Source organism: Centruroides sculpturatus, unplaced genomic scaffold (assembly GCF_000671375.1).
Source record: "Centruroides sculpturatus isolate CEXI.00-Female unplaced genomic scaffold, Cexi_2.0 scaffold852, whole genome shotgun sequence".
Taxonomy (NCBI): Eukaryota; Metazoa; Arthropoda; class Arachnida; order Scorpiones; family Buthidae; genus Centruroides; species Centruroides sculpturatus.
The window spans coordinates 259,134-286,254 of NW_019385108.1; the positions used below are offsets into that span (position 1 = coordinate 259,134).

Sequence of the window (27,121 nt, forward strand, 5' to 3'; positions counted from 1 at the left end):
TTTTAGAAAATACAAGGGAAGCGGCGCATCCACCGCTTCCAATGACGGCACGCTACTGTAACGTAGCGATTTTCATTTATCGTATCTCCATAGTAATAAATCACATAGTATTTAGTAAATTTGGTTAAAAAACGTATTTATTAATTCTATAGTTGTATAGTTCGTCCAAAAATCGAACGAACGGAAGGCCGAGCGGTCAAAAATGGCAGTCTACCGCTCTGGGGACCCGGGTTCGAATCCGGACGGGTCGATAAATCCCCAGGAATTCTTCTATCCGGATCTATTGGACCCCGTCCATATATCCGGAATGTTTGTTTTTAGCAAACCCGTCCATAATGGACTTGCTAAAAAAAGAGGTCCACTTAGTGCCCACAGGGCGAAAAGAAAGAAAAAAAATTCGAAAGGACTGCACATCAGTAATTTTGAAATAATGATTTTAAGAACATCACAACNGCTAGAACAAATTTTTGGTAAATAACAAATATTTTTATTTTTATTTTGCCATCAGTAAAAATGTTTTCTGTGATAAAAATAAAATGAAACCTCTTGAGGATTAGTGCCCACCAGTGGCTGAGCAGTCTTTGTACCCTGAACACCAGGAGTTTGGTCGTGGGTTCGCACCTTGCTTGGACGGGCTGGCCATACGGAGTTTTCTGGGTTTTCTCCAAATCTGTAATGCCTACATAGGGGCCAGTTTCCCTTAAAAAGACCTCCCGGAAGGCATCCCTCTAGGCAGATTGTCCAAGTGTTGCATTGCCATAACTTAACAAACTCTTGGGTTGCCCTTTTCTTAATCCTCAACAACAAAGGGGAGGCATGTGCCTAAAGTGCCCCAATGTACAGGCACCTCTGAGGTTAACTGTTTATTTTCCCTATAATTCTCAATGCAGATTATTACTTAGAATAAAATCAAATTTTAAAGAAATTTATTTATTTTTGCACAGATATTTTTATCAAATTGTATCATGGCTGCATTAATCTGGTCCACAATGCATTATGACATTTTCACATTGCTAGATTGCATTTTGGTTGGTTATTAAACAACACAACAAATTATGTCAACACAAATTTTGTTTTGTGGTCTTATTGAATCTTCTAAAATGTGTTGAACGTGCCATGACACAAAATTCATATAGTGGCTAGATCTGGGAAGTCATAATGCATTGTGATCAATTTTTTTCACTCAATGAGCATTTTTTGATCTTTTAACCTAATGTATATAATAGTCTAAAAACATATTTACACTCATTTGTTAAGTGTGCAATGCTGCCAAGCCAAAAAAAGATGCAGAAGTAAAAATAACTAAAAATAATCTAGAAAATCTCTTAAAGAGTATCTTAAAGCAAGGAATGCCTGTATTAAACAGTAAGTAAATTGCATAGAAAAGGTTTGAGAGGGGGAAAGATATTCAGATGCTATGTAATAAAGTTACTTGGAAATTAGTTAATATTTAAGTGTAATTAGCAAAAATTGTGTGTAGAAGTTCATAGGTAATACAAAATCTATAAAATGATTAAATAGACTTGCCCCTTTAACTACTTGTCTAAGTTTAGAAATATAAATAAATTGAAGTAAACTGAAAGTTGCTTACCAAAAATTTTTATAGAAATACAAGGTTTGTCCAATAAGTATCGGAACTGATTTTTTCCTGCCAATAGGAAGGGGGAGGGCGATTTCTATGAGTGGGATCGGTGGTGGGAGATGTCATATAAGCTACGAGACCCGGCTCAATTGTCTCCAAGCCTTTGGAGTGTGTAGGTAGTGCATGAAGTGAAAGTGTATTTAGTGCCTGTGTTGAGAGTCAAGATGCAGCAAACCATTGAGCAGTGTTTTGCCAATCAGATTTTTTGTGTTAAATTGAACAAATCCGATACTGAGACTTTGGATATGATCCATGAGGCTTAGCCATGGATCATATAAAGGAGAAAGCCATGTCCAGAACATGTGTTTTTGAGTGGCATAAAAAATTCAAAGATGGTTGGCAGATGTCGAAGACAAACAATGCACTGGACGTCCCGACAGTGACCCGAACTGATGACAATGTAGCCAAAGTGTGAGAACTTTTGAGGATTAGGGTCCACCACATCCAAAAGGAGATCGCCGATACCTGGATGCTCCATCACAACAATGCACCAGTCACACATCGCTAATTGAGAGGGCGGCATTGGCCAAACACATGTCAACACTGCTCCAACCACCCTACAGTACAGATGTGGTTTCCCCTGACTTCTTTTTGTTCCCTCATATCAAAGGAGCCTGAAAGGGCATCATTTCAGGATGATTGAGGTGGTCCAAGTGGCCTCAACAGGGTTCCTGAACAGCCTTGCAGTTGCTGCCTTCTAGGAGGCTTATGAAGACTGGAAGAAGCATTGGCAGCAGCATATTGATGCAGGAGGGTCCTATTTTGAAGATTATTAGCTCACTGTACGTATGTCTTCAATAAATTTTTTTTATGGCTTCAGTCCCAATACTTATTGAACAAACCCTTACTACACCAACTAACTAAAGATAAAAAAAGTCAAAATTATCTATACTAATATTATAAAGAGGTAATGTTTGTAAGTATGTATATAAGTTTGTTTGCAGCAGGTAATCTCCGAAACTACTCATCCGATTTCAAAAATTCTTTCACCAATATTTAGAATGGAACCTCAGGGTGGACATAGGCTGTATATTACTCCGTTAAACATTCATATAAATTAAAAGATATAATGTAGGTTAAGGCTTTTATGTCCAATAGATGGCGCTACGAGTATGACGCCCTAAGTTTGCTTTTCTGTGAAAATGAACTAAAGCAGATTATCTTCTATCTATCTATATAAATAAAAATGTAATGTTCGTTTGTTCCTACCGATTCCTTTGAAATTTTGACACAACACTGCATTCGAATACGCACGTGTTTTTATATAATATACGTGTCGTAATTCCTCCTACTGAAGGGCGATGGTTAGGATTAAGGCTTATGGTAAAGAACTCTGCTTCTATTTATAATATTTTAGATGCGGGTTTTTGCATTTTTGATTGCGTTTTAATAGGGTACGTCAAGAGAATGTACACTAAGAAGATTTTTCGAAAAATTTTCCCCCACGGGGGAAGTGTTATACATTTATAATAGATACATTTTGAGCCACAACAACGTGTGGCGGGGTCTGCTAGTTAAGTGATAAATAGCATAAATAACATCAAATCCTGATTGTAGATTAATAGAATTGATTATAAGATATGACAAATTGCATTATTTATTTTTTTCAGTCTTAATTAAAGGTAATCATGCTTCTTGTAAGAAAAGATCTTCATTTGCATTAAGTAATGAATGCATACTGCATTCATACTGTTTTCAATTATGTATTAGAGTAGATTACTGAGTGTATAGGCCTAAAGGCAATGAATGGCATGACCCATTACCCTGCGGTACTGATTTTATTTTTGATATAGACTGGCAAATAATATAGAATGCTGACATGAAAGACTGTTCAAAGAAATAAAACAGAGTAAACAGGAAAACAATGTGTGACATGACTAAGATTTTCCTAGAAATAGAACATTTTCATAGATGATTACACCGGAGTGTGTTGGATAATTGAGGCCAGATTAGTGAATCTACTGCATGTAGTGATTGTTTAATGAAATTGGTTCTTACATTCTTAATTTGAAAATACAGTGCATATTTATAAATGTAACACAAACAAAATTTTATTCTTTGAATCATAAAACATTGCATTGCTTTTAATCCAATCAAATATTTTTAAGTTTAGTTAGGGCCAGATTCACTTTAGTAATGTAATGATAAATGTAGTAAAAATCAGAAAATTTCATTAATATATCTTTAGCCTTAATGATTAATATGTTGTAGAAAAGTAAATCAGTGATAGAAAGTTTATAAATTTTGATGGAATAGTGTATCTAAAAAAATGAATATCTTGTTGAAATTTTAACTTAATACTGTAAAATAAATATTAATTTTAATGACATTAAACATTTTTATGGATTTATTTTAATTTTGTTCTTATATTTATATTCTAGAATAAGAATAAGAATATTTTGATCTTTTTCAGAAAATGTTTATTTATAAAAATGCTTATCAGCACAATGTAAATAATGAATATAACTTAATTTGCTTGCATTTTTAATATTGATGGAATATGGTACTACATACAGTATATATTTTTTTACTAAAACTTCCGATTTCCTTTGAAAATTTTTAAAGAATTAATTGTTTTAGTTTAATTCAATTAATTTTTTAAATTGATTTTATGGTTTAAAAATATTACATGTCATATTTTTTCATAATAAATATTAAAAATTATTTACTTAATTTAAAATCAACTTTTGAAATTCATAATTGTATTGATAAAATTTTCCAAGTGGATAAATATTTCTTAAGGGGAATGATTGTTTGGATTTAGAACCATTCTTTTTGGTGTTGTTTATACTTTTTATGCTTCTTATGCTTTCTAATGTATAATTATTTAGCTATATTCTCCTATAATAGGCCTAATACATTTTAAGTCAGTCTCTCTCTCTCTTTTTCTAAATATAAAAACTTTTCTTGTTGAAGCATTTAGCTTGGTTCAAACTGAGCACAATTCACTGGCAAAAGCAAAAAACAAACAGAGCAAATAACATGTCAAGCATGGCATCATTTCCAAGCAAATTTTACGATTTTGCAAATCACTTTGAAGTTCAGAACTGTCAAGATTTTTGATAATGAAAAAAATTTTGCCACCAATTATATTCCCACTGGTTCACATGGTTCTTGGTTCTTGTTTTCAAGATGACTATAGGAGCTTTCTCAATGCAATAGAGTAAATGTAATTTGTGGTTTTTTAATATTCATCTCAATCAGCATTGTTTTCTTTTTGACATAACCATATTTGTTTATTTATTGAGAAAAAAGTTAACAACAGAATATTGGAAGCAGCCATTTTGCTTTTTGAGATGATGTTTTTCTCTTGTTTTGCTAATGATTGGCTGCTTAAAATTAACAATTGGTTTTCACTTTTGGTTGTATGGATCAATTTCACCAAGCGAATAAAACTTTGTTTTCACTTTTCTCAGTGTGAACTTACCTTTGGAAGAAATTTCTAAGTGTAGTAATAAACACTAATTAATAATTAATATGTAGGTATTCATCATGTTAAACTTATGTTCCTGAAAACAACAATAATAATGGAATGTTATAATTTAAATACAATAGTTAAGTGCTTTGTTGCCATTTCTAGATTACAATATATTTTTAAAAATATACTATGAAATATTAAAGTTATGGGTAGTTATATATATATTAATGATCATTTTAATAATTCTAGAAATAGTCATAACTTGAGGCAGATGATGATCACTATTATTTGTGATATATGAGTTAAGGAAAAGAAATTAGAAGATAGAAAAATCAAATTCAGTTTTCAATGGTTGTTTTATTCACTTGCACAACCAATAGACATAACTGTATTCTATTTTTTATTCCATGATATTAAAAACTATGGGCTTTTCATTTTCATCTCAAAGAATTAATGAAATGTAAGCACACATTCTAAACAAATCCTAGCAATGGAAGAATGTACAGGCATACCTCGACTTACGTCGTTTCGAGTTACGTCGTTCCCGATTATACGTCGCTTGTTAAAAAAGTATATGGAAAAATAAAAATCAAGTTTAAGTCATTTTATTCGACTTTACGTCTGTCCGCCACAAATATTGAAGTCGTAATATCACTAGATAAACGTTTAAAGCACATAAAATCATATTAAAATATATACATTTACAAGTATGTACTGTATTTACAGTACATGCATTCGTAAATTTAGATTACTTTTTTTTGTACTATATTAAAAACTAAAATTTGTTTGTAAGCTTAAAATAGATTTTTATTAACCATATATTATTAAAAATGCATTAATAAATAAAATACAGAACAGGGAATGGTAATTTACGGTTTAGCCTAGTGACAAGTAGATTTGGAGACAAGTAAATTCGACTTACGTCGTTTTCCTGGAACCAATTACCGACGTAAGGCAAGGTATACCTGTAATGTCTTTTCTTACATTTTAAATACTGTAATAAAAATTAGAATGATGAAAAAAAACAAGTTATATGCAAATATCAAACATGAATAGGTTAATGCTGTGAATAAACAGATAACAAGGATTGAGAAATGAAACATTAAAATGATGGAAAGTGGAAATTATTCCTGAAAACTTTCACAAAGAAAAATATGTAACTTCTAATAAAAGTTTGATTTGTGTACATTATTTTATATTCTAAACTTAAAACTTTTTATGTTCTGTAATTAAGATTTACTGTAAAAGAATATTTTATTTCTCTCTAATGTAAAATTTAAATTCATTTCTTAGAATTATATAAATGATATTCTAGAAAAAGTACTTTTTAATACACTGTCATTATTGTGTAATAATGTAGTAAGAATTTTTGAATTCCAAGAAGTTGTAAATTTTTTTGTATATTCATGAACAGTTTATATTTTATTGCTGTTGTAACTTTTATGACGTATTCACACCCATTAAATCTTATTATTACTATTTTCAAAATGAGTTAAAATACGTTAAAATTGAAATAGAAAAATTTTAATGTTTTTCCATTTATGATTTTCTAGTTTGTGACAAAACACTATAAATCTTGAAACAGAAATTTAATTAAAACCAAATATATTTAAGATACCTAGTTTAAGAATTTATTTATGAGATAATTTGTAAAATATCAGATTAAATGCTAGCAGAAAAAAAAATTACTATATTAATTTTCTGTCATTTAAATGTGTTTTAAAATTTATTTTGTATAAAATTCTATTTACTAATTTCGAATAATTATTTCGTAGATTTGAAGATTTATAAAAAGGCAACAACATGCTGCGTAAACAGACGTACATAATGGATAAATTAATGAAGTTCATAATTTTGTTCTCCAGCTGTTTAATTACTACAGGTAAATTTATTCTTTTTCTGCAAAAAGAATATATTTAATAAAATTACAAGCATTTTATTATTATTTTTTAAAATAGAATCTCTCTCTATTGAAGTCTCAACTAATGATTTAGAATTCCAGTTAAGTAAATCTGGTGAATTTAGTGTTTACCCTAGGTAAGAAAAATTCAATGTAGTTTTTAGAACAATTCATAAATGTATAAATGAAAATTTAATAAATATAATTAAAGATGGGTGAATAACACTTTCTTGAATTTGATTATTAACAAGATCTTGAACATTAAAATACTCTGAATAATAAAATAAAATTATTAAGTTCACTAACATAGTTTATTAATTTATTGGTTTTACTTTATATCGAAATAAATAAAGTCTACTAAATGAAACTTCAAACATTTTATTTAGACTGAGCTTTTTAGGCACTTTATTCTCTTATTCTTAACGACAGTAAATTAATTTTTCTCATTTTCACATAAGACAATTTTTATTTTAAAAAATAAGCATTTGAACTGTTATATGTATGATGCACTATTGGAGCATTTGTAGTATACAAATTTCTTTTGAGATCTTGCATACTTTCCAGTATTTGAGTATTTGTCCATCTTTAAATATAACTGAAAAGCAATTATTTCTTCTGTATTAAAATTCAATGAAAATACTTAATTTGGTATGTACTGTCTAAAAATATATTTTAAATTTAGTGAAATGTCTAATCAGACTATCTACGTTGGTTTTATATATGAAGATGAAAATATATTGAAAGTACTGTCTAATGACAGTGTAATACCCCCCGAAACTAATGAACGACTAAATTTTACTGTGTTAGCAACAGAAGCTGGACATTCTACCTTAGTCGTTAATGCTACCCCAAGCAATGTTCGGTAATTACTTTTATTATTTCCAATTTTTGTATGGTATGATTCTATGTAGCTTTCATGAAATATTTTTATCCAGTACAGATAATGCATTTATTAGAGTGAAAGTATTTAAAATTCCATCACTTAAGGTGATCAGTGCAGTGGTAGGCTGGATTTATTTTGTTGCTTGGTCTATTTCATTTTATCCACAGATATATACAAATTGGAAAAGAAAAAGGTAAGTTAATTTTTTGCATAAATTATGTAATTTTTTTATACTATTTCTTAGTTATTAAATAATACTTTTTATTTCAGTGTTGTTGGATTAAATTTTGACTTTCTGGCCTTCAACATAACAGGATATCTGGCATATTCTATATTTAATGTAGGTCTATACTTTATTCCAGAAATACAGGTAAGAAACTGTAATGTAAATTATTGATGTTATGTTAAGCCAGGTGTTCATATGTAGAAATAGATGATATAAAAATTTGATAAAACTAGAAAATGGCATCACTTTTCTGTCAAAGTTAATTTATTATCAGTGTATTTCTAATCTGAAAGAGAATATGAAGTTGAAAAATTTAATTGCTGTTTCTGTTAGAGAAAGTGGAAAATTTCAATTGATAAGAATCTACAAGTACAGTACAGTACAGTTGTTCCTTGATAATCTGACAGGTATGGGACCAAAGGGGTGTCGGATTACCGAAAGTGATTACATATTTGGCATTGTTTTGCTAGCAGTAGCCTACAATATTCCCTACTCCAACTATTTGAACAGAACTGCTCATGGAAAACACATGAAATGTGTGTCATCGTGTGTCATCGTGTAAGAATTGGGTGGGGAGATTCACATCGCGACATGCTTCTGTGTAAGCAGACACGTAACGGGGACAGGTACCTTGACGGGAGGTGCGTCGGACTACTGATCATGTCGGATTACAAAACATCGGACTATCAAGGGACAGCTGTATATTGGAATAGGATGTGCTATATATATGTGTTCCGAATGAGACAATTAGGTGAATTGAAATTGTCACATTACTTTATTAGAAAGAAAGCAAGGTATAGAAACTGTAATAAAACAAATAGGCATAAGTTATCTTTTATTTACTGCAAAAGAATTCAATTTCCATTCTGTAGGTACTTCTAGACAATCTTAATTTTATGATTTCAGAATAATTTGTAGTTCTGGAAATAAAAAATTTTTCAATGATTGGAAAAAATAGTGAGTAAAAAACTTAAACTTATATAGATATCATTATTTAAAATTGCCAGTCTGAAAATTTTTCACATGCAAGTACTGTTACTATAGAATTTGATTTTTCTGTGCTGCTTCTGTGTGACTATTTTGTTTAGTAACATTATCTTACTTAATGAATTATCATATTAAATTTAGTAGTCATTAATAATAATAAATCTTTTTTAAAATTTTATATTAGTAATAACTATTCGTAATTATAATAGTTCTTATTTAACATGTTGACATAATTTAAAATGTATATTTAGAAAGAATATCATAGCTGGCATCCAACAGGAGTTATTCCAGTTGAACCAAATGATGTAGGCTTTGCACTTCATGCATTACTGGCAACACTTATACAAATCATTCAATGTTTCATATATGATGTAAGTAATAACTATTTCAATACATTAAGATGTGTTAAAATCTAACTTATTAAAAATGTTTATATATTTAGCATGGAGATCAGAAACTCTCTCATGTGGCTATTGGTTTGATTAGTGCTGGATGGTCAGCTGCCAGTGTATTTCTATTGGTAACTTCTTTAGGAGTAATCAAAGAAACTCCTTGGCTCAACTTTTTACTCTTCTTTTCGTATCTGAAACTTGGTGTTACTGTCAGCAAGTACATTCCACAGGTACTTTATAAATATTAACCTCTTTATTTGACAGTGTTAAGATTTTAATTATTGTTAATTGTATTATTTAGGCATATTTTAATTACGAACGAAAATCTACAGAAGGATGGAGTATTGGAAACATTCTCTTAGATTTCACAGGAGGAGTTCTTAGTATTTTGCAGATGTTTCTTATAGCATATAATTTTGGTAAGTAGAATTAGATGCTTGTTTAAAAACCCAAGTTATACAAAAATTTAAATATTTATTTTATCATTTACCAGGTAATTTTGAACACTACCAAATTTTATTTTTTTTAATACATTATTTAATAATTTGTCAATATACTTATTGACAAGTTAATGTTGATTAAAGGTCAAATCAAAGTGTATTAATGCTGAAAATATTTAAATCGATTAATTTCTGAAATTTTCTTAATTTTAAATAATGTAAATGACATGAAGCTAATTACTTTATTATAATTGAATTTCAGAGCTGAGGATTTGTATTATTAAAATATTTTCCACTTAACAAGAATTTAATTGACTATTCATCATCATCATCCTTTTGAAAGTAATGCTTAGGCAAAAATATAAAATACTTTTGTTCACCACTAAGTAATTATTTTAAACTGTTTTAAAGTATTTATTAAAACTGCAGATTGTCAATGGTGTTGCTTACAAGTATAATTTTCAGATTATTGAAGACCAATATTCAAAAGATACATAAAACTATAATTAAAATGATAACTGTACGTAACTTGCAATTTTTAAATACTTTGAACATTTTATACATCTTACTGAATCCTAATAAGTTAATATCTAACTAAATCATATAGCATTCTAAGTTTCAAATGATTTCTAGTGTACTGACGGTTTTAGGAAAATTAAAAATTTATTTACATTACATAACAATGACCAAAATTAATAACATTAAAATGTCATTATTAGTGTTATCATAAACTTTTTTTTTTCTTCTATTCCTTCAGTAAAATCCTATTCCTTCAGGTGCCAATTGTGTGAGGGGCTGGAAATCATGGAAAAAACATTTACTTCATCCTAACAACAAACAGCATTAATAGATTGTTCTCAATTCTTAAGTATTAATAATTTGTTGATTGTGGTTTGTTTTTATTTTATGAAAAAGAAAACTTCCAATTTCAGTTAGACTTTGTTTTAGCTTTTAAATGATTTGTTTTTTTTTCTCTCTCAACTTCTTTTAGTGGTGTTTTATTCTAAGTTTAATAAACAAATATGTTTACACTTCTTTTCTTTGATACTTTGCAAATTCAGTCAATTGACATGAATTTTTACATTTCTTTTAAGTCTTATATTGGACTGAAAAAAATTCTTTTCTTTTTACATATTGATTTTGGAAATTTAATTCCAGTGCATAGTTTGTTGGCTGCAGCATGACTGGTTACAACTTGGCTTGTATTTAATATTGCTAACAATTGACACCAAATTTTACTGGCAGTTTAGCTCTGTACAACATGTACCTGTACCACTACCACAGACAATTGATTAAAATTTCTTTATCTGTATTCAAGTCTATAAAACTGGGAAATAAATTAATATTTGAGCCAATATGGTAAATTGGCAATAATTTTATGGCAACCATCTCTTGTTAACTGCTACCTGTAGCCAAATTACTTTAGTTCGTCATTCATTCTAAGTAAAATTTATACTATTTGCCTGTCTGGATAGAGCAGAGCACATTAAAATTGTCATGTAACATGAACTCACCCTGTATATACTGAAGAAATAAACATTGCAACATTTTGATATGATGATTACATATGTAAGATGCACACTATTCTGTTATTGTTGTCATTTATATAATTTTATATTTATAATACAATACCTTGATTTTGATCCATTTTATATATAATTCTGTGCATAGTTTTATAAAAAAAAATTTTTTAATTTTGTATCTTGAAAACCTTAGTTAAGTTTTTAAGCAAATTTAAGGTTTTATTTAAGGTTTTCAAGATACAAAATTAAAAAATTTTTTTTTATAAAACTATGCACAGAATTATATATAAAATGGATCAAAATCAAGGTATTGTATTATAAATATAAAATTATATAAATGACAAATAATAATTGTAAAGATAACTCAGTTTTTAAGCAAATTATATTTATCTTTATTCACATTTATTAACTTTATGAAGAATTACAGCTTGATTGTGTACTTAATTTACTTTTTCTTTTTAGATGACTGGACTTCAATTTTTGGAAACTTTACAAAATTTGGACTGGGAATGATATCAATTCTTTTTGATATCCTCTTCATGATACAGCATTATTGCCTGTACCGAGAAAAAGACGAAATGTTACTTGATGCAGATAACTCTCTACCTTGAAGACCTTGCAACATTCCACTTTAATGATATTTTAAATACATCTAGTCAAATTACCGTCTGACATTCCAGTATTTATTTTTCATCTTAGTATTTATTATGATTATTACTACTACAATATTCTCACTGGAAACTTCTTAGATGTATTTATGTATTTTGGCAGGATTTGCACACCTTCCATCAAGATTAGATTTATACAGTACACATATAAAGCAGATTTTAGTCATACAAAAGAATGAGTACAGAATACATAATTTCATGCACTACTGAAATTGTGAGCAACTTTTGATTCTTATCTTTGTAAATTACACATTTGCAGTATTGCAAAGGACAATGTTCAAGTTAATATATTAAATTATTTGAATAAATTTCCAGAAACTCTGAAGTTATTTTTGTTGTTTTTAATACTTCTACCTACAAATTTTTTTTTTACATTAAGCCATAGCATAGATCCTTCTAGTTATACAATGCAAATACACTAAGGATATTCTGAACTAATTATATTTTCATATGCCAAACTTAAATAGTAATTTATTTTTGATTGAATATTTTGAGTAAATTCTGGCTATGGTACTGCATTAGCATTCAACAGAAGCTGATAAAATTGTTTCTTTTTACCCTTTCTACAATGCCTGCCACTAGCAAAAGTTTACTTTGAAACCATTTCAATATTTATTACTTCCAGAGATTGATTTCAACAAGATATTCTAATTTTGCTGAAATCTTTCAGTGATAAAACATTTTTCAGTTTTAATTTTTTTAATCACTGAAAGAAAAGTCACTGCTTATTATATTATATAAACGGCTTGCTGTACATTAATTTTTTTAATCACTGAAAGAAAAGTCACTGCTTATTATTTCAAAATGGAAGTACAAAGCTTGTTTAAGCATTTTCCTTGAACACAATCAAAGATCAGGATTTGATCTCATCTAAAGTTAGACCATTAGTTTAAGTACTAAAACTATTTGGATTTATTGAAAGTTTTTACTATGCGGCATTCAAAAATGTTGTTATATTTCCAGGGTTTTGCCAATATATCGTTTAGGGGGGGGACTTCAAGAGTGACCGTGTCTTTGCTTATCCTGGTTGTATAATGTATACAGATCAGTTGGTAGCAAGAATGATAGCATTGGTATTTGGTTGGTCAATTTATTAAATGTTTGTCTACGAGGACTAAGCTTATTAATAGGACATATTACACTGGTGTTTTGGTTTTTGCAACCGAGGTAAAAACTTAAGAGGGACAAACAATATTTTCACATTGTATTATACATGTACACCCTTTGTGTTTCGGACCTTCAGGTCCCTCCCCAGCAGGTTTACAAAAGCACGGTGCTAAAACAAAAATTTATAAAATATAACTAATCGCCTACTCGTAAAAAAAATTTTTTTTCACTAGACATATTCAAGTAAATAAACTTAGATATAAGTGTTAATTTTCTCAGTTCACTGGAAATGATGTAATATAGCAAAAAAATTATTGAACGGTTGCATAATTTTATTTTGAGTATCTCTAGATGGCATTAGAAAAAGAAATAGACCACGAATAGAATTTCAAACTCAATTGCACCGGTTACCGAACAAGCTACTTGGCAAAAGCCCTCCACAGATTAGAGACAGATGGTCGACGGCCCAACCGATTCAGAAGTTAAGAGGTGACAAAATAAAGAGAAATTATTCTAATTCATTAAAATTGGCATTTTTTTTTCTATTGATTGACTATGCGTAGTAAATTTACTAATTAGTAAGAAAAGAGTTAAAGGAATGACTTTGTAATACACATTCCAAGCTATTTTTCCTTGTCTTTAACATAAGGAAAAATAGCTTGGAATGGGTTTCTTCGACTTAATATTCTTGAATTATCGATTTCTGTTGAATAGAAACAACTAAGATGAAAAATAAGAATTTTTTTCAGTGCTATCAATAGTGAAAACGTTTATCATCGTTCATCACAAAATTTATAACAACCATGCTTAGCAATTTTTCATTTGGCAGATGATCAACAGTTCATAATTTTATTTAAATTAATTTTAGATGGTTACATATATAATTATTTACTTCGCATTACTTATTTAAAATTGTCATGGCTTATTTATAAGTAATGCGAAGTAAATAATTATATATGTAACCATCTAAAATTAATTTAAATAAAATTATGAACTGTTGATCATCTGCCAAATGAAAAATTGCTAAGCATGGTTGTTATAAATTTTGTGATGAACGATGATAAACGTTTTCACTATTGATAGCACTGAAAAAAATTCTTATTTTTCATCTTAGTTGTTTCTATTCAACAGAAATCGATAATTCAAGAATATTAAGTCGAAGAAACCCATTCCAAGCTATTTTTCCTTATGTTAAAGACAAGGAAAAATAGCTTGGAATGTGTATTACAAAGTCATTCCTTTAACTCTTTTCTTACTAATTAGTAAATTTACTACGCANTTTTTCTCGGTGCGGACTTACTTTTTCCGCTTGGGAAGCGCAAGTGTGCGCGAGTTTTTCTACGGCGCTTTTCTTTCGTCGGTGAGTTGGTTTTTCTTCTATTTTTAAGTTACTAAGGTGAATGGTGAGGAAACCTTCGTCTTAAATAAACATAAGCCCCAAACAAAATATAATGAAAGCAAAATAAAAGTAAAATAAAAATAAAGCTCAGACTTGGTTCCTTACAAGATTATAAATTTAGAATACATACCTTGGTTACACTAACCATTCTTTCTACACAGGTTCTTTGCACGTTGTTGCAAATAACGTCCTTATATGACAATTCATTCATTATTAGTATACAAATAGAATACGCAACACAATATAAACAAACATAAGTAACTATTTGTTTTTGAGTATGAGCCGCAGTTAAATCTAATAATATTAATTTAAGCAACACAAATTATTGCCATTTGTATTATGTGAATGTCAATTAACGCAGTTTTTATTAATAACAAAAATTTATTAAACAATGATATATTTATCATTGTTATATTGCATTTGTGGACATTTTTATGCATGTCATACAGCTAAAAAGATAGTAAAAGAAAAAGGCTTTGTTTTGGAGGTCAGGAACGGATTAATGTGTCCTGCTGTAATTTTGGGTTGAGGTCAGGGCTGCGACAGAGGCAGAACAAACTGGCCAATTTATACAGGTGACATTATTCTGCACAAAATACTGCTCTGCAAAGGCTGGCATCATCATCCTGTCACCAATCTCACAAAAAAATGGCTTGATATAGAATTCTAGGATTTTATTCCTATATTTTTGAGAATTTATGGAACTTGTTTACAGCAAAAAGATTTGTGTGGACATCCAGATTTTGCCCCATACTATAACACTAATCCATCTTATGTAACTGTTTTAAAAATATTTGAGGGATGATTAATTATCAGAAAGGAACCAGAGGCATGTAATCATTTGGAATCACTAGTGAAAATCTGGACTCGCCTGTAAAGAGAACAGACCTTCATTAAATTAATCATGAATCCAGTTGACATAATACATGCACCGATTGAGTCAGATTCATTTATGCTGAAAGACAAAAGGAATGCAAACCATACATCTCCTTTGCAAAAAATAACCCTAATTCTTGTTGCTGCTAAAAGGTCAGAAGGCAGCCGAGTAGAGTCGACATCCTTCCAAGATATACATAAACATTTAATTAAAAGTCATATTAGAACAAACGAATGAAAGCTTTAAAATATTCACCTTTAAAAAGATAAACTTTTCTAAATATGTAAATTAGCTTATATATTAAACACTTGTTAGATTGATCCATTTTACTGCAGATATTTTATGAAACCTTCAAATTAAACTTTATTTCTTAATTTTTGGAAACCAATTTATGTATGATATACACACTATATATATATATATAAATTCATCATTCTTTGAATTCATATTTCTTCAAACAGTTAGGAAATGTCGATGCCAAGAACCATATAGTGTAGTTATGAGCAACATGCAGCATTTTGTTTTTGTATTCTGCTGTCATTATGAAACCCTAATTAAGCTGATATTTGTGACAAAACAACATTCAAACTAAACTTGATCAGTGAAAAGAGAATAAACTATATATTACTATGTATGTATGTCTCTTTAATCTGACATTAAGTTCGGTAGACTATCATTACAGCTTTCAGGTTAGACACTTCTTTTATTGACAATAAAAAAAGTGTCTAACCTGAAAGCTGTAATGATTGTCTCTTTAATCCGACATTAAGTTTGGTAGACTAAGAGAGAGACATACATACATAGAACATAATAACAGCTACCAAAAGTGATATTTAGAAGTATATATTACTAGTTTGTACATCATTAGGATATATTCCATGTATTTTATTACCTAGTCTATTGGCAGTTATGGAGTTGGATGTCAGCAGTTAAGTGCTTAAAGCCTGGAATACCACAAGAAAAAAATGCATACAGCCCACCAAAAGGCTACTAAGTTCACTTGCAGCCCATATCTAGAAAAGATTGCTCTTCACTGTTAGCATAAGAATTTATGATAATAGTATTATAATTTGGCAAAATTATCTATGACTATTAATGATATGAGTTGTTATAAAAACTTTTGCTATTAAAAATCATAATGAAAATGATCAATATACATTATTATTGTATTGCATTCATAAAGAGTAGAGTACCACAAATGCAACTCAATGTAGACTGAGTTTTACTGACTCCTGTGATAACAGTAAAGTGAGAGAAATGTGATTGTGTTAAAATACTGGTAAAATTTGACCATCTTTTCTTTGGCAGTAGCATGTTGCCAACCGTAACAGAGTTCTAGTAAATTAACTAATTTGTTTAACATATTGTACAGTGGCATAATGATGATGCTAGTCTAAACAGTGAAAGTTTCCTTAAAGGCCATTGCATGTGTATTGACTTTGTACCAATAGTGACAATTTTTATTTTAAAAAATATTAGCTATTCATCGACTACTCTTGAGTTAGTGACATTTGAGGTATGGTGTTTTGCAGTGGTATCTTGAAAAAAGGATTATATTCTTTATTAACATGTGGAGTTGATGCTATTATCAATGTTACCAGTGAAGAATAGTAATTTAGATGTAAAAATTATATTTCATAAAAGTTATCATGACATGTTACGTGTCATGTCATTAAAAACCTACATGACATGTAATTTCGAGTTATCGAGAGTAGAGTTTCTGGGACTCTACTGTATGTAATAATATTGCATTGAATAAATGTGTGTTATGATTGATAACATGAAAAATCAATAAGAGCAGAGGACCACCATTATATTCTCATAGCAATAAATACTAATATTTAGCTCACTCTGAGAGCAAAATTTAAGTAAATGATAAATTTCAATTTACACATTAGAGAAATGCACCATATTGTACAAGAATTTCAAACAATCCATCCATGGACTTATAAGTATTACATAATTGTCAGGAAACTTATCCATATATAACCAACATATTTATCTATAATATTGTAGTGGTTGATATGTAATTTGATTTAATGTAGTATAACTATTGATGATAAATAGTATAAAATAAGATCATACTGTTTATCACTGATATTTATCAAAGCATTATATCCTACTAGGAAGCTCAGTATCAATTAATGTCAACTCATTCAAAATTAAATTTAAAAAAATTTTTTAGAAGCAGGCAAATTCATAAAACAAAAATTAATGGAATTACTAAACAAATTTTTAATGAATTAAAATTTGATTATCTTTCGTGGAAAACAACAAACAATTTTTACAGTTATGTAGCAAAAGAAAAAACAGAGAATTATAATTTTTTTAAATTAATTGCAATGATTCAAAAAAATTGCAGGCAAAATTACATAAATAGTAATAAATTATAATTATTATTAAAAAATAATTATAAATACTAAAACTTAATTACACGTAATACTAAGTAAATTAAACCTAAAAATTAATTAAAACCAAAAACAATATAATTTAAACTCTGGCCTTTACACCAAAACCAAATTAAAATCAAATCAATTGAATATTAAAACATTTTTAAAAACCATTTAAAAGCTGTTTTGAAAATTTTCAAAATGTAAAATCAAATTAAATTTATGGTATTTGTATGGGGCTATGATGGAAGATTTTGCTTTTAATATATATACAGATTTATATCCAGTTATACTGATTGAATATGGCAATATACTCATTAAAGAAGTGTTACATACATATGTTTTTAGAAAACACATGTGGACATTATTGTAATTATGCTTTATCAATGGCATAGCATATCCAAATAGAAACGATGTATTTTCTTATGAACAGAATAGAACATTTCAGTAAATTACATCTGCTATAATTCATATACTTACCATATATTACCCAGCGAGAATACTGTACTTGTTGCAGACCAGATCTTTTGAATACAATCGAACTGGGACTGAAACCAAATAATCTGAGATATCAGGATATTTAGAAACATTAATAAAATCAAAGAGTTAGTCTAAATTGTGGCAATTGCTGCTGTACATGACATTGCTAATTTCAAACAGTTGTTGCATTCAATACACAGAAAAGCAATATCAAAACAAACCACGACGGGAAGAGATTTTTAACAAATTATGAAGTCCAAGTAAAGTGCTAATAGGAACACATAATTTGCCTCTTTCTGTGCTTACAATATATTCAGTTTCCGTCAGCTTTGTTGTACACACATACAGTAGAATATACAATCTTGTAACAGGTTTTTTTATAGAATAAAGAATAGCAATCTCAAGAGACTGAATAATTTCAAATACTGGTATTTCTTATATGCAGGGGGTTAAAAAAATGTCAATTTTTTCGAATAATGGATATTTTCCTAGGTGTGCAGAAAATCCATTGTTCACAATATAATGGATTCTTGGAACAAAGAATGATTTTTGGCAGGCCAAGTAATTGTTAAAATGAGATTCTATTTTAGTAGTGAATATTGTAAAATTTAGTGTGTATGAAACACACACACGGTGATTTAAGATAATTGTGCAAAACTGCATCAATGAATTCCCCAATACAAAATGGACAGAAGTATATGATCAACAGCAGTTATAATACCTGTGTGTTTGAGATACTAGCCTGTCAAGATCAAATCATTCCCATACCAACATGCCTTAAAGAAACAAAAAGTTACAAGTGTAACATAACTTTATTCCTTACAGTATAATGTTAAATGTAATTGTTTCTTGCTTACAGAAAGTGTTTGAAATGTCCTCTGTGTGCTGTCACACATCTATAGCCACCTTTACAAATTCTCTAAACTGCTCAAAAAAGCCAGGTACTTTGTGTATGGTATCACAAGCAGCTGTAACACATTTAACATGTACACTGTAAGGAATAAAGTTGTTTCATGCATGCACTTGTAACATATTATGGTATGGAACTGATGTGATCCTTGTGGCTTATATCTCAGAAATGCATGATATTATGACCTCTGTTGATTATACATTTTCATTGTATTTTGTGATAGGGAATTCATTGGTGAAGTTTTGCAAAATATTCTTGTCTTGGATCACCCTGTATAACACACACACACAGTATATATTTCTGTAAATAGCCATCTATCACATTAACAAATCATAATATAATAAGAAAATTTTGTACTTTTCTTCCTCTAATCATTATATATATACACATTTATATATTATATCTCTAAAACATCTTTTCAATTCTTTCTATGATTATAGCAAATTGACTGATTAAAATAAATTTTCCAGTAATTGTTGTAACTAAAAATGATTATTTAAATATNACAAGCCACCAAGCCAAATTTTGTTTCTTAATCTTTACCCCATCCTGATATATTAAGCAAAATAGATGCCAATACATCCTTATGGAATTTTTTTGGTTTTTTTTTTTTTTTTGACATTTTAGGATTCAGATCTCAAAACATGGAGATTTTCAAAAAACTCAGAGGGTCAAAATTAAAACAATTCCTATACCTAATACCTGGGAAAGTAAAATGGGCCACATTTTACTTGTCTTCATTTAATTATACTATTTTACATATTTTATAGATTTCATTAACAGTAATAATATTACTATAAAAAATTATGGTATGTATTTATATTATTCACACAACTGATTGTTTCAAAATTAAAATTACATATTTTAACACACTGTATTTTATTCCTCAACTCAAATTTTGCATGTGATATTTGTTTATCAGAGTATAAAAAAATTAAGATCAGAAAGAATTCTTTTATGCTTCATTTCACACAAATTTACAATTTTCTTTATTACATATATAGTACAATGGCAAAAAAGTTTTCACACTCGAGATGTCTTATGATAAAAATGCCAAATTTTTTATTTTATAAAGTAAAAAAGGTGAAGAAAATTTTTGATCATATTGAAGTAATTATGACAGAGAATTTTCATTGTAAATTTTAAAATTAGAAGGCTGAATTATTAGTATTTTTGAGAATACATGAAGAGATCAGAAGATATGTATCTAATTCTACAAAAATTTTGGTGTTAAATAAATAATATTTTACATATTCTGTTGCTGGACAACTGAAAATGTTTTATATTTATAGTCGAGCATGGGCATAATGTACAAAATTCAAATCATCAAAATTTATGGCCTGAAGCCATTTTTGCTGCACTATCTTGTATGTGCAAACTTGATGTAAATTTTGGACATCCCCTGGATGAAGTTTTGCTTGACAGAATATTTTATCACAGTTTTTCATATTTTCTTCACTAACTTATATTTTTTAAATTTTTTTTAGCAGTTTACTGCATAAAGACTATCGAGGAAAACTTCCAAGGAGAGAAGTAATTATGTATTGTGTCAGCTGCTGTAAGCTTTTCATTCATTTTTTTTTTAATTAAAAAAATACAAATGTGCATTTTCAAACAGACTATTATAAAATTGACTTGTTTTAAATTCTGATCAGGTATTAATTTTCTCTTGCTTTTCTACTATGTTTATACAGTGACACCAGACTTAACATTAAGCTATGCACATCACCACACAAACTTACATGAAATATTTCCTTGGAGGCTCTGAGAAGTGTACATGTAGTTTTCCTTTTTTTGTACCACAGAACCAGCTGCTTAATAGCAGAGAATAGGAATAATAAACAATTGCAATAATTAATTATTTTAGATATTCATCTTTCTTCTAATGTAAGAGTTTCTTTAGGATAAAGTTTTAATTCACCCAGTGTATGTTCTTGTGGTAATGTTGTTAGCTAAAAATATATTAATATTTATAAATTATAAATTTATTATGAAAATAAAATTTATAAGCAAGTTTTACTTACATCTCGTCTTGGCCAATTAGCTAAAACTTTATACTCTTCCATAGGATAACCTTTTGAAGCTACAAACATTAATAAAAACCGCAATGGAGAAGACACTAAAAATCGTCTGTCAATATATTCTCCACATGGAAGTCGAATTCGAATATGACTAATAGATTCCGGACTATCTTCTGGTGGTTCCATAGGTAACTGTTCAGCTAAAGATTGGCAAATTGCCTAGCAGAAATGAAAAATAGCAATTAATAATTTAAAATTTTATATTTTGATTTTTATAGTATATAAAATTTTACTTCTTTGATTGCTTCTTCTTGTTTTTTCATTTCTTCTAATTTTTGTAATTCCATTTGCTCTTCTTGTTCCCTCTTATTCTTTTCCTCCAACTCTAATCTCCTAGCTTCTTCCTGAATATAAAAAAATTTTTATGATTTTTTAACAGAAAAAGTTTTGATTTTTTGACATATTACTAAAATATATTCATAGCTGTAATTTATAATACATTAATAAAGTATACAATTTTACAAATTTCTAAAATTTAGAATATTTTAACTTTATCTATACTAGCAATGAGAGTTATGTCACTTTTCCAGCTGTTATGAGTTTTATTAAAAAGAACTTATTACAAAAGTTGCTTCTAGCCCTTAATATAAGAACTTTTATATTATTAAACACAAAAAAAAATTGTGTGTGGCACCATCTGAAAGCTTGTTATAAAAAAACTTATGTTTCTAATTACTATAAAAATGGCAAAAAGCTTAATTTTGAGGGTAGAGTGAGTTTTGTAAGAGTGTAAATGTTAATAATGAATAAAATTTTCGTTAAGTCCTACCCTTCTCAAGATAGGACACATTATACCCCTTCATTTCCTTATCCTTTCAACCTTTAACAACCAAAATTTAATAGCATCAATGTCCCTCATATACAAGCCACCAAGCCAAATTTTGTTTCTTAATCTTTACCCCATCCTGATATATTAAGCAAAATAGATGCCAATACATCCTTATGGAATTTTTTTGCTGTTTTTTTTTTTTTTGACATTTTAGGATTCAGATCTCAAAACATGGAGATTTTCAAAAAACTCAGAGGGTCAAAATTAAAACAATTCCTATACCTAATACCTGGGAAAGTAAAATGGGTTGAAGCTGAATACAAATTCAGTATTGTACAATCTTCATTTTACAGAAACAACCAAACTGCACAGCTACTATTAATGTCTTTAAAAAGCTCAGTGGCTGACCCACAGTTTATTTTTTTATTTTGAAAATGAAAAACTTTAAACATGATTTACTCAGTTTAAGCAGGTTGAGGGTTAGTAGCTTTCTGCATAACTGTGTTCAAATATACTTCTTGTAATCTATCCATCAATGAAAGATTAAAATAAAATTATTGGCTTTTATCAATAAATTATTATTTATGATGATTTGAAAATGAACATGTTATTGACCAAGTAGCATAAGAATACAAGTAGACTAGTAGTTACATAGCTTCCCCTCCTCTAATTTCTTTCCTCCAGATTAGAATTAAACTTTTTCATATCTAAATACGAGATAATGGAAACAAAAAGATTTGTTTCTATGAAATAGTAGTCAAGTTTTTCTAATGGGAACAAATCTTTGTAAATATATGGAACAAAATAAACTATTTTTGAAGTTTGTAGATGTGATATTGAATGCTAAGGAATACCAGATTGATAACCAAAATATAAGACATTTGGCAATTTTACTTTTGATATATAAATCATTGCAAACTATAAATTAAAAAAATTATTTTTCTGGAACATATATGCTTTTATTCTACATATTATTGATTTTCATAACATATTTACATTTACATTATATATATTCCATAGAATTTTTGTAACAATTCTGAGTGTTTGTTATATAATAAACCAAACCCAAATTATATATTAATAATCAATTATTATTAGTGTTGTAACGAATAGTATATTCGGCCTCAGGCCGAATACTGAATATTCAGCTAGTAGCATGACCGAATAGCCGAATATTCGGTTCAATTAACGCACGTAAGAAAATTGGCGTGCAAACCACATTATGGCAAGGACCTTGCTCTCTATTGGCTCGCTGTCACTACGCTTTCAATTGCGTTAATTCTTGACAGTTGTAGTGGACAGACAAGAGCATTGTGGCAGTATGTGATAAATGATGATATCAAATGTGGATAACAGTGAAATGACCTACACATGTAAATAACAGAAAAAGAACAGAGAAGGATCGCGAAGTGAAAATAAATATAAAATTGAGTCGATAACATAATCGAACAGGTGTGTTTATTTATTAATATAATAATCGAACAAGTTGAAGCAGCTTATTGATGTGAAATTTGTGGCCGTCAATGCCAAACAATTGTTGTCATAGACTTTGGAAAGCTAAATGCTTGTAATGAAAGTCACTTAGCGTGCACGGGCAAAAGCCTGGGATCATTCAGGCTACCAAGCTGTCTCAAATCTGTGAAATCATAACTGTGACTTATACCGACGTCCTATCTGTCTCTTTTCTCCGTTATCACCAGGCTATGAGTCACGTAATTATAAAATGGATGACAGAAAAGTGACGAATCGAAAGTATCGTGAGTGCCTATTATGATGTATGCATAGGCATATGTAGACTAGAGAGATAGAGGAAAGAGAAAGGGAAGAGCAAAGATGAGCGCTCAAGAAGAAGGATAGGCAGGGTCAGACCCTCAGATATGTGCAATGATTCTCGAACGAATAGTTGTGTACATGTGCTGATCTTTGTAATTATAAATTGTGAATGCAAGTGACTAATATGTTCTTTTTTATTTTGTGCATGTTATAAGTTATAAATAAATATAAACAAACAACACTAACCGGATAACATTAAATCTAAATACCAAAATGATTAATTTACTGTGTTTTTGTTATTTCTTACTCCTGTTTTTAGGTATTCAGTATTTGGCCGAATAGTGATTAAATATTCGGTATTCGGCCAAATAGCGAAAAATAGGCCGAATACTGAATAGTAACTGAATATTCGTTACATCACTAATTATTATTAATATAGTAATAAATGTTATAAAAAAGTTTTTCAGTATAAATTTTTAATATTTCTTACAACTTACTATGTTACTTACAACTCACTATAAGAGAAAAAATTTATACTTGTATACTAAATACTAAATTTATATTAAATATATGTTTAATTATATTAAAATGTAAGTATTTTAGTCTTACTTTTGCTTGATCTGCTTTTAATGATGCTTCATATGCTGCATCTTGTTCTCTTTTAACTTCTTCTCTTGCTAGTCTAGCTTGCTAAATTCAAAAATTATTTTATATAGTAAGAAATTTATTTTTATAAACATTAACTACATTGAAAATATCTACCTCTTGTAATATTTCTGAAGACAATTCATTATTAAATACTTCTACTGCATGTATCAAACGAGTCATTAATTCATCCAAACTAACATTACCTGAATTCATTAAAAATTTATTAATATATTTTGAATGCAAGCATTTTTTATTAGAAAAATCAAAATCAATCAATGATGAGTTTTACCAGGGATAACTGTGAGAACTTCTGTGGCAGATCTTATTCTTGTAATTACTATGAGAGCTGGTAAATGATCAACTGCAATATTCTGAATGGCATTTGCTGCTACAACACCTAATTGCTGTGTGACAGCAGTTAAAAACCTTAAACAAAAAACACGAGTAAATTTGAACATGAATAAAATCTAATTGAAAAATTTGAATTATTTCAATTATTATAGAATCATACAATCTACGTAGTAAAATCATTTAATATTCATGAAATTCAGAAAGCATTAAGTTGTTATCTTGAGTTCTGTAAATCTTTACATTAATGTAGTAAAGTATTACAAAAAATTGATTTATATTACAAACATTTGAAAAACTAGTACTTAAAAGCATAATAAAGTATGCTTTCTATGACAAAATATAAATATTTTTGTTCTAAAAATTTTGACAAATTTTTCAAGTTTAGAAAGGTTTACAGATTATAATAATACCAGTTTGTTTACAAATAAGCATTTCATTTGAACATTATAAGCAATGTTTATATAAGAAAACTTTTAAATTTTCAAAATAACATTAATTACTACAAAATAACACTATTATATGAAATACATAAATCTTGTTTCATGTAAGGACTATACAAACAAAATTCAAAAGTCTTATTTAGATTATCAATTTAAAAAACTCTGAGCACAAAACTGTAAATAATATAATTTAGTCAATGAATGTCCAAAAATAATCATTCAATCCATAGATAAGTGTACAGGTACTGCACAGTCTATTTGAACTCCTAGCTATTCAAAAGCTATTCCCAATACAATCTTAGAGAGATCAGTTTGCTGGTGGTGATACAATGGTCCAGGGTAGCATTATGCTTTAATTAATTTAATGGTTGCACTGAGCTCCACATTTTTGCAACAGTGCCATTACAGCAAGAAGGTACAAAGATGAGGTTCTAAAACCTCATGAGACTTTTCCCAAGGTTCTGTGGTGCAGATTTCATTTTCATGGACAGTAAGGTCAGAGTTACTCTCATCTATGACTTTTTTTGATAGTGAAGATATTTATTGCATGGAATAGCTGGCAATGTCTCTGACCTAAATCCCATATAACATGTATACTAGGGAGATAAGTTGCATCTATCAAGATCCATCAAGACACTCTTGTTCAAAAATGGACTTTGTTTATCAGTTCTGTTGGGAGCAATGTATAGCCAGCAATGCCTGCATAAACAATCTGTGCAGCATGTGTATATGCAGGAGGCAACTACATATTATATTAATCATTTTCTGTGCAAAAAGATTTATGACAATACTCAGTACTAATTCAGATTAAATTTTTGCTTTTTCAATTGGTCTGTTGTATTATAATGTACTGTTTATATGTTACATTTCATACTGTTGTGATCAGTAGTTCCTAAGAGAGACCAAATTAATGATTGTGCTTATTTTTTGGATATGAGTGTATTTAGCAAAGCAAGCACATTTATTTTATAAAAGTTTAATATGAATGTAATTGCAATGACAAATCATTATAGCATAAATTTTAGTTTTAAGTTATTAATGCTATAAAACTTTTTGTTCATATGGTTAAAAAGACTAATAATTTTGATTTCTTCTAAATACAAGGTTTTTTTTTTTTTCTTTTGTTTTAGAAATTTTCAGCCCTGTTTACAATTATACAAATATTAACATGTCTCACACAATATATAACACCCTATCAATAAGTTAATTCAAAATGAATAATAGAGTTACACTCTTGAGAAATAAAAAAGTTACATAACTACAGTATATTTTTAAATATCAAGTTATACACATTTTCACATTTTATCATATTTTTATTTTTAAAGTTTATCATATAATCTGTTACTCAATGAAACTTAAGATCAATCAACTGCATTATCAAAACTCAGAATAAAAGTTTAAACTCATATACATAAATTACTTTAATTTTTATTTTTGTAAATGTCTATCATCATCAAGAAACAAAAACACTAATTATAAAATGAGGCTATTATTATTAAGGCCACAAAACAATTCTACTTCACATCAACTACAGCCTATTTAGTTGTATATCTGATCTATATCATTCAAATATTAATTTATTCAAATTCATATTCTTGACACAACATAAGTCACAAATGCTATTATTGATAAAAAAAAATTTTAAAAATATTTTTGGTGTTTTGTAAGTCATCTATAGTTTTTATTTTATAAATATTTGAACTATTGGTATTTTGCAAATCATCATTAGATTCAAAACAGAATATAATATTAATACAAAGCAACAATGAAATTAAAACAAATTTTAAAATACTCAAAATGTTAAGGAAAAATAATTT

General features: G+C 28.6%; 2 protein-coding genes across 2 annotated transcripts in view; one reads left to right on the forward strand and one right to left on the reverse strand.

Moving 5' to 3' along the window:
- Positions 1 to 12,404, forward strand: part of LOC111634820 (cystinosin-like) — a 31,385-nt gene extending 18,981 nt beyond the window's left edge. The window contains exons 3-11 of the mRNA XM_023379652.1: positions 6,836 to 6,942; positions 7,019 to 7,097; positions 7,643 to 7,822; positions 7,896 to 8,036; positions 8,114 to 8,213; positions 9,308 to 9,427; positions 9,499 to 9,678; positions 9,750 to 9,867; positions 11,874 to 12,404. Of these exons, the coding sequence (XP_023235420.1) occupies positions 6,864 to 6,942; positions 7,019 to 7,097; positions 7,643 to 7,822; positions 7,896 to 8,036; positions 8,114 to 8,213; positions 9,308 to 9,427; positions 9,499 to 9,678; positions 9,750 to 9,867; positions 11,874 to 12,022 (1,146 nt within the window). The 5' untranslated portion in view covers positions 6,836 to 6,863 and the 3' untranslated portion in view covers positions 12,023 to 12,404. The remainder of the gene's footprint in view (positions 1 to 6,835; positions 6,943 to 7,018; positions 7,098 to 7,642; positions 7,823 to 7,895; positions 8,037 to 8,113; positions 8,214 to 9,307; positions 9,428 to 9,498; positions 9,679 to 9,749; positions 9,868 to 11,873) is intronic.
- An 8,412-nt stretch (positions 12,405 to 20,816) lies between these two features.
- LOC111634825 (FAS-associated factor 1-like) overlaps positions 20,817 to 27,121 on the reverse strand; it is a 60,995-nt gene continuing 54,690 nt past the window's right edge. Inside the window, exons 13-18 of the mRNA XM_023379658.1 lie at positions 24,803 to 24,939; positions 24,628 to 24,716; positions 24,475 to 24,555; positions 21,557 to 21,667; positions 21,267 to 21,482; positions 20,817 to 21,194 (exon numbers count right to left, since the gene is read on the reverse strand). Of these exons, the coding sequence (XP_023235426.1) occupies positions 21,114 to 21,194; positions 21,267 to 21,482; positions 21,557 to 21,667; positions 24,475 to 24,555; positions 24,628 to 24,716; positions 24,803 to 24,939 (715 nt within the window). The 3' untranslated portion in view covers positions 20,817 to 21,113. The remainder of the gene's footprint in view (positions 21,195 to 21,266; positions 21,483 to 21,556; positions 21,668 to 24,474; positions 24,556 to 24,627; positions 24,717 to 24,802; positions 24,940 to 27,121) is intronic.